This window comes from Suricata suricatta, chromosome 12, assembly GCF_006229205.1.
Source record: "Suricata suricatta isolate VVHF042 chromosome 12, meerkat_22Aug2017_6uvM2_HiC, whole genome shotgun sequence".
Taxonomy (NCBI): domain Eukaryota; kingdom Metazoa; phylum Chordata; class Mammalia; order Carnivora; family Herpestidae; genus Suricata; species Suricata suricatta.
In genome coordinates, this window is record NC_043711.1 from 19,150,938 (window position 1) to 19,162,649 (window position 11,712).

At 53.4% G+C, this 11,712-nt stretch overlaps 1 protein-coding gene across 4 annotated transcripts in view; it reads left to right on the plus strand.

Moving 5' to 3' along the window:
* MAPKAPK3 (MAPK activated protein kinase 3) overlaps positions 1 to 9,925 on the plus strand; it is a 32,424-nt gene extending 22,499 nt beyond the window's left edge. For all 4 annotated transcript variants that reach the window (XM_029916719.1, XM_029916718.1, XM_029916717.1 and 1 more), the window contains 9 exons: positions 1,031 to 1,170; positions 2,371 to 2,435; positions 3,150 to 3,229; positions 5,049 to 5,172; positions 6,362 to 6,437; positions 6,841 to 6,965; positions 7,388 to 7,473; positions 7,748 to 7,828; positions 8,518 to 9,925. In XM_029916719.1, coding sequence (XP_029772579.1) covers positions 1,031 to 1,170; positions 2,371 to 2,435; positions 3,150 to 3,229; positions 5,049 to 5,172; positions 6,362 to 6,437; positions 6,841 to 6,965; positions 7,388 to 7,473; positions 7,748 to 7,828; positions 8,518 to 8,670 — 930 coding nt within the window. In that variant the 3' untranslated portion in view covers positions 8,671 to 9,925. The remainder of the gene's footprint in view (positions 1 to 1,030; positions 1,171 to 2,370; positions 2,436 to 3,149; positions 3,230 to 5,048; positions 5,173 to 6,361; positions 6,438 to 6,840; positions 6,966 to 7,387; positions 7,474 to 7,747; positions 7,829 to 8,517) is intronic.
* The last annotated feature ends 1,787 nt before the right edge of the window (positions 9,926 to 11,712 follow it).

Below are 11,712 nucleotides of genomic sequence, written 5' to 3' on the forward strand. Positions count from 1 at the left end.
ATTGCCTTCCTCCATGCTCCCGTCTACCCTAACCTAGAGAGCTTGGTCCCAGAGCTGCTCCACACAGTGCCCTGCAGAGGGGAAACCAAGGCCAAAGATGGCGCAGGGTCCTGCAGATACTGAGCAAGACGAGACTGCTCTGAGCCACAGGCTTGAATTCTGACCTTGGTCCTCAACCCTGATCAACTAAGAAACAAATAGGGCTGGGTCTCAGGTGAGCAGCCTTTCGGGAAGATGGCTTGTCCCTGTTTTCCACATTCCGGACCAGCTCACCTCACATGCTGACTTCTCTTCCCCCCCTACACCTCCTCTGAGCAGGACCACTCCGGGGGCCTTGCTCATTTCCAGGGTAAGGTGGTATGGTATAGCCATAGCCTAGGGCTGAATTAACCTGAGTGAGGATCCTGATATCTGCCACCCTCCACTTGCCTTGCTGTGATGCATCCTGTAGGGATGACTATTATTACTCCATTTTACAGAGTTGTGGGCTGTGGCTTGGAGCTGTGAATGTTTGCCTGAGGTCACACTGAGTCACTGGGGGAATTCAGCCCCAAACCCAGGTCTCACCTGACCAGCATGTTACCTCCCTCAACAACCTGCCCCCTTCCTCCCCAGATACTACCTCTAGGTCTACAACTCTTGTGCCATAACCTTGCACAAATGCAGCTCAAGGGATGTGTGGCCCCTGGCCTTGGGTCTCACAACTGATGTGTGATTTGCCTTCAAAGTCCACTCAACTCCCACTTCCCAGGCTGCTCTGGAGGAGGGAGGCAGGGCTTCTCTAACCTCTGAGCCTTTCTGAGCAGTCAGCTACCCCCAGGGCCTTCCTGTGGTCATTGGACCACAAATCAGAGAAACCTGGATGCAAATCCCCATTCTGCCCTTTATTAGCAGGGTGACTTTGGGCAGGTCACAGGCCTCTCTGAGCTTATATATTCTTGTCTGCAAAGTGAGGGCAGTGGCACTATCTGGGTGGCTGCTGGAGAAGTGGGCTGTGAGCCTGACACTTTCTGTGCCTACCTGCCCTTAGCTCCTGTATGACAGCCCCAAGGCCCGGCAGGAGGTGGACCACCACTGGCAGGCCTCAGGAGGCCCCCACATTGTGCGCATCCTGGATGTGTATGAGAACATGCATCACAGCAAGCGCTGTCTCCTCATCATCATGGAATGGTATGCTGGCCTCCTTGGTACTCCTGTGGCCCCCAGGCTCCCACCATTCTTCTAGGGGCCCTCTCTCTGCTCTTTAGATAGCAGCTGTGGGAGGCACCTCAACCCTTGAGGAGTAATGGAGGGCAGCTTCAGGCCTTGCCCATGGAGCTGTGCAGCTGCTAGCCACAGGCCGTTCCCACAAGGATACATTGGGAACCACAGGGTCTCCAGTTTGGCTTCCCTGACTGTGGTTTCACTTCGTGAGGATGGGATAGAAGAGTTGTCAGAGAAAGCAGCCAAGTCCTGATTGTGGGTTGGGGGGAGTTTTGGGGGGGGGATGCAGGACACACACAGTCACCTCCTGGGTTTGTGCTCCTATAGTCCCTCCAGATACTGGAAGCCACTGGCTTTTTCTACCTTGGGCTTTTCCAAATAGCACTGTGGCTCAGCCCTAGTCTTCCTCAGACCCTGGGCCTGTGTCTGGACCTCAAGTTCCTCCCCACCTACCTTTAAGTTCTCCCTCATCCTATAGGTTAGCAGCTTTTGAGTCAGATTTGGGGTTCAAATCCTGGCTCTACCACCCACTGGCTGTGTGGTTTTAGGTAGCCCTTAACCTCTCTGAATTCTTTAACTGCCATTGTAAAATGTGGAGGAAGATCTTAATGTAGTATTCACCCTATACCTACTCCATTGTAAGTGCTATATGTATATTACTTAACAGTATATACAACTCTGTGACACTGGTGCTATAAATCCTACTTTACAAATGAAGAAGTGGAGGTACAGAGAGGTAAAGGGACCAGCTCTGGGTCACATAACAGTGCACATGAAAGGTTTGGCCAGGGCACAACACCCTGTAGATGTTCAGAAAACAATTGTCATGATGATGACAATTGACATCTCCTCCCTCATTTGAAGAAACTGAAGCTTGGATGAGGGTTGGGCTGTCCAAGCCTCCACCAGGTGGGGGCAGTGCCACTGGGAATACAAGGGTTCCCTGGTGGAGGATCTGAGCCCACTCTATTTCTAGGAATCCAGTTCATCCCACCCAAGCTGACAGCCCTCTATGCACCAGGTTCTGCAAAGCACAAGGAGGCTGACGGTGACTTTTTCCCCAGGGGCAGGGAGTCAGGGCCTGAGGTCTGGGCTGGTGATTCAGAGCAGGGGCAGGCTGATACCTGATTAGCCCTCTCCCTGCTTACAGTCATTTTTCTCTTCTAGCATGGAAGGTGGTGAGCTATTCAGCCGGATTCAGGAGCGTGGCGACCAGGCTTTCACTGAGAGAGGTATGTATGTGTAGCTGGACCAGAGAGGGTGTTCTGACTGAGATGAGTCACACAGAGTTGCTGTGTGATGCTGGACATGGCCCTGCTCCTCTCTGTGCCTCAATCTCCCCAGCTGAACAAGAGATGGTGGAATAGAGTTTCCATCCCCTCAAGGAGTTCCATGAGTTCATAATACCTTGTCAGAGATGAACTCTTCATGGCTTTGGGATAGAGGCCTCAAAACCTCTTGGTGCCGGGGCGCCTGGGTGGCTCAGTCGGTTAAACGTCTGGCTTCTAGCTTTGGCTCAGGTCACGATCTCAAGTTCGTGGGTTCGAGCCCCGCATTGGGCTCTGTGCTGACAGCTAGCTCAGAGCCTGGAGTCTGCTTCAGATTCTGTATCTCCCTCTCTCTCTGACCCTCCCCTGCTTGCACTGTCTCTCTGTCTCTCAAAAATAAATTTTAAAAATTAAAAAAATAATTAAAAAACCCCCCAAAAACCATGTGGTGCCAAAGAGCATCTGAGCTGGGAAGAGGTAGCCCAAGCCTGATGAAGGAGGTAGAGTGGCGCTCTGCTTTCCACCCCCAGAGGAAATTAGGATGACTCAGGGTGAGGGTATAAGATGGGTGTCCCTGGGTGGCAGGACTGCTATCATCTTGTGCTATGGGTACTGGGTGGGGACCCCAGGCTGCTCGACTTTTGACTGGCATCACCACCCCCTCCTCTGTGTCTGCAGAAGCTGCAGGAATCATGCGGGATATTGGCACCGCCATCCAGTTCCTGCACAGCCAGAACATCGCCCACCGAGATGTTAAGGTGAGGCTCTAGGACCCAGACTGGGGGACCAGAGAAGGGAGTACACAACCCTCAATGGCTCCTAGCACCCACTAGATGGAGGCAAGTTTCCTTGATCAGCATTCAAGGCCTCTGCCCCCTGGCCCAGACTGGTCTTCTCAGCCACTTCTCCCATAGTTTCAGCATATTCCTTCTGCTCTAGCCAGATGGGTCTTCCTGTTTCCTTTAAACACTGTGTAGTCCCAGTAGGCTTAAGTGTAACTGAGTGCCTACCTCAAGCCAGTAGACGCTGACAAGCATCTTGTTTAATCCTCATATAACCCTGTGATAGGAGCCATTACCCATTTTACAGATGAGGAAGACAAGTCTCAGAGAGAGAGTATACCTTGCCTAAGCCTGCACAGATACCGCACTGGGATTTACTCATTTATTCTTTCAGCAAGGATTTTTGTGACCATGCAATGTGCCAGGTCTCAGGCAGGGGCTGCATGACACTATTGGGGCTTCTGTGAAGTAATAGCCATATTTTTGATAGATTAGGCCCTTTAATGCCAGCATTTTAAGGGAAAGAAACCATTTGCTGGGAGGCAAGGAGAAACAAATTGAGGTGGTCCCAGCTCCTGGGCCTGTTTGCCCTTTCAGTGGATGGGCTTCAGACACTTTCTAGAGGCTCAGCTCTCTAAATGTCCTGTCTGGGGAGAACTGGGTCCTACAGTTCATCAGGAGCAGATGGGTAAAATGCAAACTGCATAAGGCAGTTCCACACACACACACACACACACACACACACACACACACACACATGCATACATGTGTCAGCCACCATCAGATCAGAATCTGTGAGTCCTGAGCCCTCTGCCCCAGGCTTAGAGCATCACCCTGAGGCTTATTTCCTCCCGAGACTGGGTGGAGAGGCGAGGAGGGCATCAGGCTCCTCCTCTGGCTGAGTGTTGCCAGTCCATTTATCTTTTGATTCTGGATACACGCGGAATCAGGACAGACTCACCTTCCGAACCCTTACTTTATTTTGGCCCTGGCTTCCGTTTTTTTTTTTTTTTCCCCAAGGAGAGAAAAGCCTTCTGTAGAGGTTACTCCCTTAAATAAACTAAACATGCTTTCCTGTTTTCATCCCAATCCAAGGTCAGAGCATCTCAAATAGAAATGGAGGAAAAGCTTTCACTGGCTCCAAACTGGAACTCCGTCCAATACCCTGCCCTTTTACCCCAGGTCTGCTTGAGGGTCCCTCTTTTCCTCCAGGGCCCTGGGTCCTACCCATTCATTAAAAACAACCTTCAAGGCTGCCTCCTCCATGCAGACCTCACCATTGCTCTTTTCCTCAGGCTTCTCTGTGCTTTGCAACCAGCAAGAATAGCCACTGTGTAGCTCCTGGGGCCTAAGTAGTGGGGGCCTTCTTCCTGAGCAACCTCGGGCAGCTCTGCCCTGCTGGTTTGTTCTGGGTTGGGCACTAGGACATGGGCTTGGCAACATGACAGCCTACCTTGACCCAGAACCCTCATTTTGGTATCTCATGGCAGTATTACCAACATAGGCTCCAAAGTTCCTGCCCCTGCGCTCTCTGTGGCACTTGGCTTTTCACAGCTTTGGCTGAACACCTGCCTCTGTTTCCCTTCTGCAAAAGGAGGCATCACATCCCAGTCAGTTTGGTCTTTTCCATATTTGGCCCAGGTTGTTCATAACCAGGGCCCAGGTCATTTTAATGAGATGAAGCTGGTTCCTTCTGAATGGATTGGGGTGAAGGAAGTCTGTCTGAAGATCATCTTGGGACTTTGCCTCTGCTTTGTGCCTAACTCCAGACCAATGTTTTATCTTCCTGGCCCAGCCTGAAAACCTGCTCTACACATCCAAGGAGAAAGATGCCGTACTCAAGCTCACTGATTTTGGCTTTGCTAAGGAGACCACCCAAAATGCCCTGCAGACACCCTGCTACACTCCCTATTATGTGGGTGAGTCCTTGGGATATGGTATGTATGTTCCTATTCCCACTGGACCCTGCTGTGGTGTGGGGCAGTCCATGGGTTGCAGAAACTAAAGGGTTAAAGCCCAGTAAGGAGGGAGGAAAGGATTCTATGGAGGCGGTGACGTGGGGGGCCGGAGGCTGCAAAAATATTCTCCCAAACTTCAGCTTCTGCTTTTGAAAATAGATCCAGGAAAATTCTGGCTGTGGCCTGTGAGCTGAATGACATCACAGCAGCTCTAAATATATACGTGATAAAAGGCTGCCATCAGCTCGGGACGGAGCCCAACCGCAGTTGTTTTTCTCCAGTTTTTATCTTCCTGGGATTCATATTCAGAAAGTAGGCAGGACTCTCCTATTACATGAGAAGGATACAGGGCACCAGCCACTTGTCTTGAGGGAGAGGGTCCCTTAGACCAGGGCACGGATGGGACTAGGGTGTGTCACATACGCATGCTTCCCAGAGAAGCTCCCTGCTCCCTTGAGTGGGCAGCCCAGATCTGGAAAGGCCCCTGCTGAAAGTGCCCCTACTGTGAGAGAGGGGTGATGATTCGATTTACAGAGGGCTCTTTTCCCTCAGGGAGGCCTTCCAAGAGAGCTGCTGAAGGGGTGGGGAGTCCTTGAGACAGCTGAAACCGTATCCTGTTTACCAGGATGTGTTTTGCAGTATTTTGGCTTGGAAATCTTCTGGCCTACCCATCTCATTGCACAGGTGGGAAGAACAAGGCCCCATGGGATGATAGCCAAGCTGAAAGAAGAAACCAGAGCGCTATCCCTGGCCCCTCCTTGTCCGTGATCTAGGCTTTACATTCAGGGAGACAAGGGACACAGGGCAGCTGGTGGGCTGAGGCCCTCTCACCTGTGGCAGGACCCCACCAAATCCCAGACTAGACTTCTCTCCATGTACCCCCTCACCAAGGCTGATATTTGGCCAAAGAAGCTAGGAGGCTATCATTCTTTACAGCCCAGCCTAAAAGCGGGTTTATTTTTTTCTGGGAGCCGTTTTCCTCCCCCAACTTCACACACATGCTGCCTTCCCAGAAGGTGCCAGACACCAGTCTGCTCTGCCCCGCCCCCCAGCCCAAGCACCTGTTCCTCACCTTGTGAGGCTTCAGGCTCCTAGCTGGGCTCCAGGACCTTTGGGGATGAGAGCCCTCCTGTGCCCTCTGCCCTGCTAGCTCCTGAGGTCTTGGGTCCAGAGAAGTATGACAAGTCATGCGACATGTGGTCCCTGGGCGTCATCATGTACATTCTGTGAGTACCACCACCTTCACCCCTACACTACCCCCTCATATCCTCAGAACCACTCTCCCCCCCCCCCCCCCCCCCCCCCCCCCCCCCCCCCCCCCCCCCCCCCCCCCCCCCCCCCCCCCCCCCCCCCCCCCCGCCTTGGTGAAGGGCTTGAGTGCATCATTCTTCCTGAAGGCTGCCCTTCCCTTCTAGTCAGGGGACTTGACTTCAGGCTGCCTGAAGGTCTCTCCAAGCCAAGGGCAGATGGCATTCCTTGGATGAGCCCAGAGTCCACAGGGCTGGTATTCTTGCCAAGGTGGCTGCCATGGTGGCTGCCTCTCTTTCCAGTCAGGGACTTGGGGAGGGAAATGGATCAACCGTGGCGCTGCCCTCACACCTGTGCCAAATGACCTCCACTCTCCTGCAGCCTGTGTGGCTTCCCGCCCTTCTACTCCAACACGGGCCAGGCCATCTCCCCAGGGATGAAGAGGAGAATCCGTCTGGGCCAGTATGGCTTCCCCAATCCTGAGTGGTCGGAGGTTTCTGAGGATGGTGAGCTTGCTCCACTGGACCCCATCAGCCTTCATTCTGGGAGATACCACTTTGGTGTAAAGCAACCTATGTTCAAATCTTGGGTGTGTGACATTCCATATCCCATATCCCAGCTGTGTGACTATAGGCAAGTTACCCAAACTTTCTGAACCTCAATTTCTATATCTGCCAAATGAGCTCAAAACTTGCCTCCTCAAAACTTCCTCTAACTCCTGTCCCTTATTAATATTTTTCCCTTTGGGGACCCTGTATCCATTTTCTATGGCTGCTTAATGTGTCCCCCCCAACACTTAGTGACTAAACACAAGAAACAGTTATTAGCTCACTGTTTCTATGGGTTATGAATTTGGGAGCACATGCGTGGTGGGGGGGTACTGGCTCTGAGGAACTCTGTAACCTGCCCACTCCCCATTCTTCCCTAGCCAAGCAGCTGATCCGCCTCCTGCTGAAGACAGATCCCACAGAGAGGCTGACCATCACACAGTTCATGAACCATCCCTGGATCAATGTGAGCGCCTCTGTGCCCTGTGGTGGGCAGGGTGGCAAGCTGGAGTGGGGCTGCAGGCAGGAGGGTGATGGTTTTGGAGGTCCTGGTGTGGGCCACAGATGTGTGATAGGACGCCAGCGACAGCCCGACTTTGCCTCTACTCCAGTCAGGCTCCTTCACCTCTCTGAGCCTTGGTTGTCCCATCTGAGACAGGGGAAAAGGGGGTGGGAGTGGGGAGCCAGTGCTGTCCCGGGTGCCTGCAGGTTCTAATCCATGGGCTTGGGGCTCCTTTCAGCAATCGATGGTGGTGCCACAGACCCCGCTCCACACAGCCCGGGTGCTGCAGGAGGATAGAGACCACTGGGATGAGGTCAAGGTAGGTAGATACTGCCTTAGTCTCCTTACAGCTTCCAGAGTTTTAGAAAAAGGGACTCCAGGGTGGTGGCCACCAAGAGCCTGGGTCGTCAGCCTCTCCCCTGTGCCTAGAGCACAGAGTGTCACTGATTGCACCTGTGCCCAGCTGTGGCACTCAGAGCATTGGGCTGCACTACTGCATTCAGGGTGGTGTTCCTGGCTCACAGGGACTTTGGGCCAGGGGTTTAGTGAAGGGGCTTTGGCCATAACCCCCCTACAGTTTGTACTTGGGAGAGTTGTCAGCCTGGTTTTAGACTCAGCAGAAGCCAGTTTTGAGCATATGGAACAGCAGCTCAGAGCCCCAGGATACCCTGGACACAATCTTCAGGCTTCAGTGTCCTGGGTGCCTTTCAAGATGATGTCCCCTGCAGAACTGTGGTTCTTAGCAGGTGACGTTGGCCAAGGTCCTTCTACTTACACTTGTGTGGTCCCAGGGAGTCACTATACTTTCTGTGTCTTAGTGGATAAGCTCAGTGTCCACCAGAAAGGACTGTAGTGAGGATTATGTGACACAAGGGGGTGGCCCAGTGCTGGGTGCTTGGGCGATAAAGGCTGTCACTGCCCTGATTGACATTAGTAAGGGGCTGGAGGCAGGAGGGTGATGATTCTTAGGCCCAGTACATCCTGACGTCCATGGATATCTGTCCCCAGGAGGAGATGACCAGTGCCCTGGCAACCATGCGTGTGGACTATGACCAGGTGCAGATCAAGGACCTGAAGACCTCTAACAATCGACTGCTCAACAAGCGGAGAAAGAAGCAGGCAGGCAGCTCCTCTGCCTCACAGGGCTGCAACAACCAGTAGCTCACGGGGCCTTGGATGAGCTGGGCCTCTCGGCGCGGGACACAGACCCGAGTATGCTGAGGCCCTGACCCAGAAGGCCTGGGGTCATTATTTTTAACAAAAGGATTGTTTTTGTTGTGTTTTAATTTGTCACTTGGAACATCAGGATGGGAGACTACGACTCCAAGCCTCATGAGAGAGGGCCCAGAGCCCGGGAATCAGGGAGCCACCTGCCACAGCTGCAGTGCCTCTGGCCAGAGCAGCCCTAATGAGACGTAGGTCTGTCCTGCACTGGGGCATGGCCTTAGACTTCTAGGCTACTGTGGGTTGTAGTGAGCTTCCCTCTTACCATGGAGACACCCCTCTGTGGGGTGGGCAGATGGGCCTGGCCTTGGGAAAGTCATCTGGCCATTGGTTGCCATGGTGACCAGGGACCGAGTTGCTGTCTGTGAATGCTGAGTAGGAGAGCAAGGGAGGGAGAGGGGCAATTGAGGGTCCACCTCTGTCTCCTTGGAGAGGCTTGTATGCCTCACACTGCTTGCCCTTCTCAGGATTCCTTCCTTTGGTCTCCTTGAGGCCACAGAGTCAGTCAGCCTGTCTCTCTGGGAGGTCCAGCCCTATCTTGCTGCAACCCCTCCTACAGGCCCCTTGGAGCTCTCTCTCTGCAGAGTCCCTGGGTCTAGTGATCCTGTTACTACCCCTTACCCAAAGAGTGGCCTCTCATCTCAGGGAATGGTGGGAGGTATTTTTAACCCTTTTCTACTTTGGAAAGTGTCACTGTGACAGAAACCCGTACAGTTCTCCTGCCCTCACCCACTCATCGGATCCCAGGAAGGAAAGCTTCTCTCTGTTACCATTCACCTTGTCCTGGTTGATGGCAGGGGCGATCTCTTGGTGTACTTTTGTGAGAGTGGATGGCCAAGGACAAGACCAAGAGGCTCCCTATTAATCAGGGGTCTCTTTCTACACTCTGGGTCAGACCTGAGGCAGTGGATAGCTGCTGAATGATACTTAGAAGGTCTGGTACTGAGTCCTGGCTTTGGCCTGAGTGGGAATAGAGACGGTCCCTTCCTTGCTGGTCCCGGCTCACCCAGACCCACACTGTCCAGGGTAGCCTCAGGGTTCTAAGTGCCTGATATGGGCCTGACAAGTGCCTGATTCCCAGCCTGGTTCCTGACCCATCTCTCACTGGCTGGGAAGCCCTAGACTGCATTAGGTAGGAAAACACCACTGGAGTTTACATCTAGACATTAATAAACACCATTTTGGCATTTTCTCCTGGTTCCTAGGTTTCTCTGTCTATATGAGTGGACAAAAGTGCCCCGAGGGTGGCTGCTCACATCTACTAGTGATTTCACCCCCTTCAGGCCTGGTAAACATGCCAGGCTGGCTCCAGTACCACTGTGGCCTCGCCAGACGTAGAAAGGTCAGAGGAGTGGAGGAATGGCAGCTGTCTCATGCCACCAGCTCTGGGGTGCCCGGTGCACTATGTGTGTGACACCCACCCCCGGGCCCCGCGTGCACCAGCGTCTGCCCACAGCGGCCACCCCCAGCTGCATGCCAGCCTGCTGAAGGGCGGGCAGAGAGCCTGCTGCAGTGCTGAGCTATTTTCAGAAGCTGCCAGATTTCATTTGGCAGGGAGAATGTCGGGGAGGAAAGGGGGCGGGACGCTGGAGACTGTCTTTTGACTATTCTGGCAGCAGAGCACCATCAGCCCTCGGGAGCCCTTGCGGGCAGCCTGGAGGGGGGGCCCTGACTGTGGCATTTTTCGTCAGCTCCTATCTTGAAACCTCCCAGTTTACCAAGAGCTCATCTGGGACCCGCAGCTCTCCCTCCTCCACCTCCCGTCCCCTCAGGGTGTGGGGGAGGAGGGGAAGATGGTAGAAGGCAGGGAGAAGCCAGCACTCCTGAGATATAGACTCCTTCCTGGCTTGGCGACCTTGGACAAGTCCCCAAGCTTTCCTGCCTCACTTTCCTCAACTGCAGTGGGGAGGTAGTGTTCACCCTGGGGAGTCATCTGGGGGATCCAGGCCAATGATGTGTGTGAAATGCTTAGTGAGCTTCCTGGTGCATGGCTAGTGCCCAGCATCTTGTGCTACCCAAGCATCCATCAAGAAGGGGAGAAGTACTTGAAGTTGCCAGAGGGAAAAAGAACCCAGCCCCAAATCTACCTCTGGGACTTCCCACCCAGATAATCAGGCTTTCATTACCCATGGGGTTTCACTTTCAAGGGCCTGCTCTCCGGAGCAGCATTATATGGGCTTCTTGAACTGCAGTTCTAGTTCTGGGCTTTAAGGAGAGTGGCCCACCCTTCAGAAGGGCTCCTGGGATCCCCAGATGAGTTCTGGGGGCCTCATGGAGCCTGTGGCTCAGACCAACCCTCCTCGTGTACTCTGTCCAGTGATACAAAGGCCAGGTGCAAAGGCAGATAGTCTTTCTAGTCACACAGCTGAAGAGCTGCAGACAGACTCCTTTACTTGGCTGCTGCTCATGCACTGTGCCCGAACCCCCGTGCTGGGTGCAAGGAAACCAGCAGTGAAAGCCGCATCCAGGGCTCTCAGAAAATTTACACTCATCGGGAAGAAGGATAAACTATCACATATGTGCCGAATCACAGGCTCGATTTGATCTATGAAGGAAGGATGTGGCTTGAGAAGGAGGTGTCATAGGGACTTTTAAGCCAAAGAGGGAATCGATGCACCCCAGTGGCTGAAGATGGTGCCAGATAATTTATAGGACTGAAGTCAGAATTGCAGGTACCAGGCTTTGGGGACAGAGGGACTCTGCCTCTCAGCTCTGTTTGTTTGTGCTTCTCCCTGGGGCTGGCCTTGATCTTCTGCCTATATAGCCTTCTTGGCAGCCAAGACCATGGCTTTAGCAGTCCCGGTGGGGAGGTATCTGCCAGGTGCCTATACTCCAGACCCAGGGAAGGATTCTTATTGGCCATATGTCACCCATCACTGTTGTGGGGAAGTGCGGGGGGTGGGTGACTAAGTCAGTGGGGTGCAGCAGCAGTAGTTAGTAAAGGAGAGGGTGGAATGATTGCCCATGGCCACTTCCAGG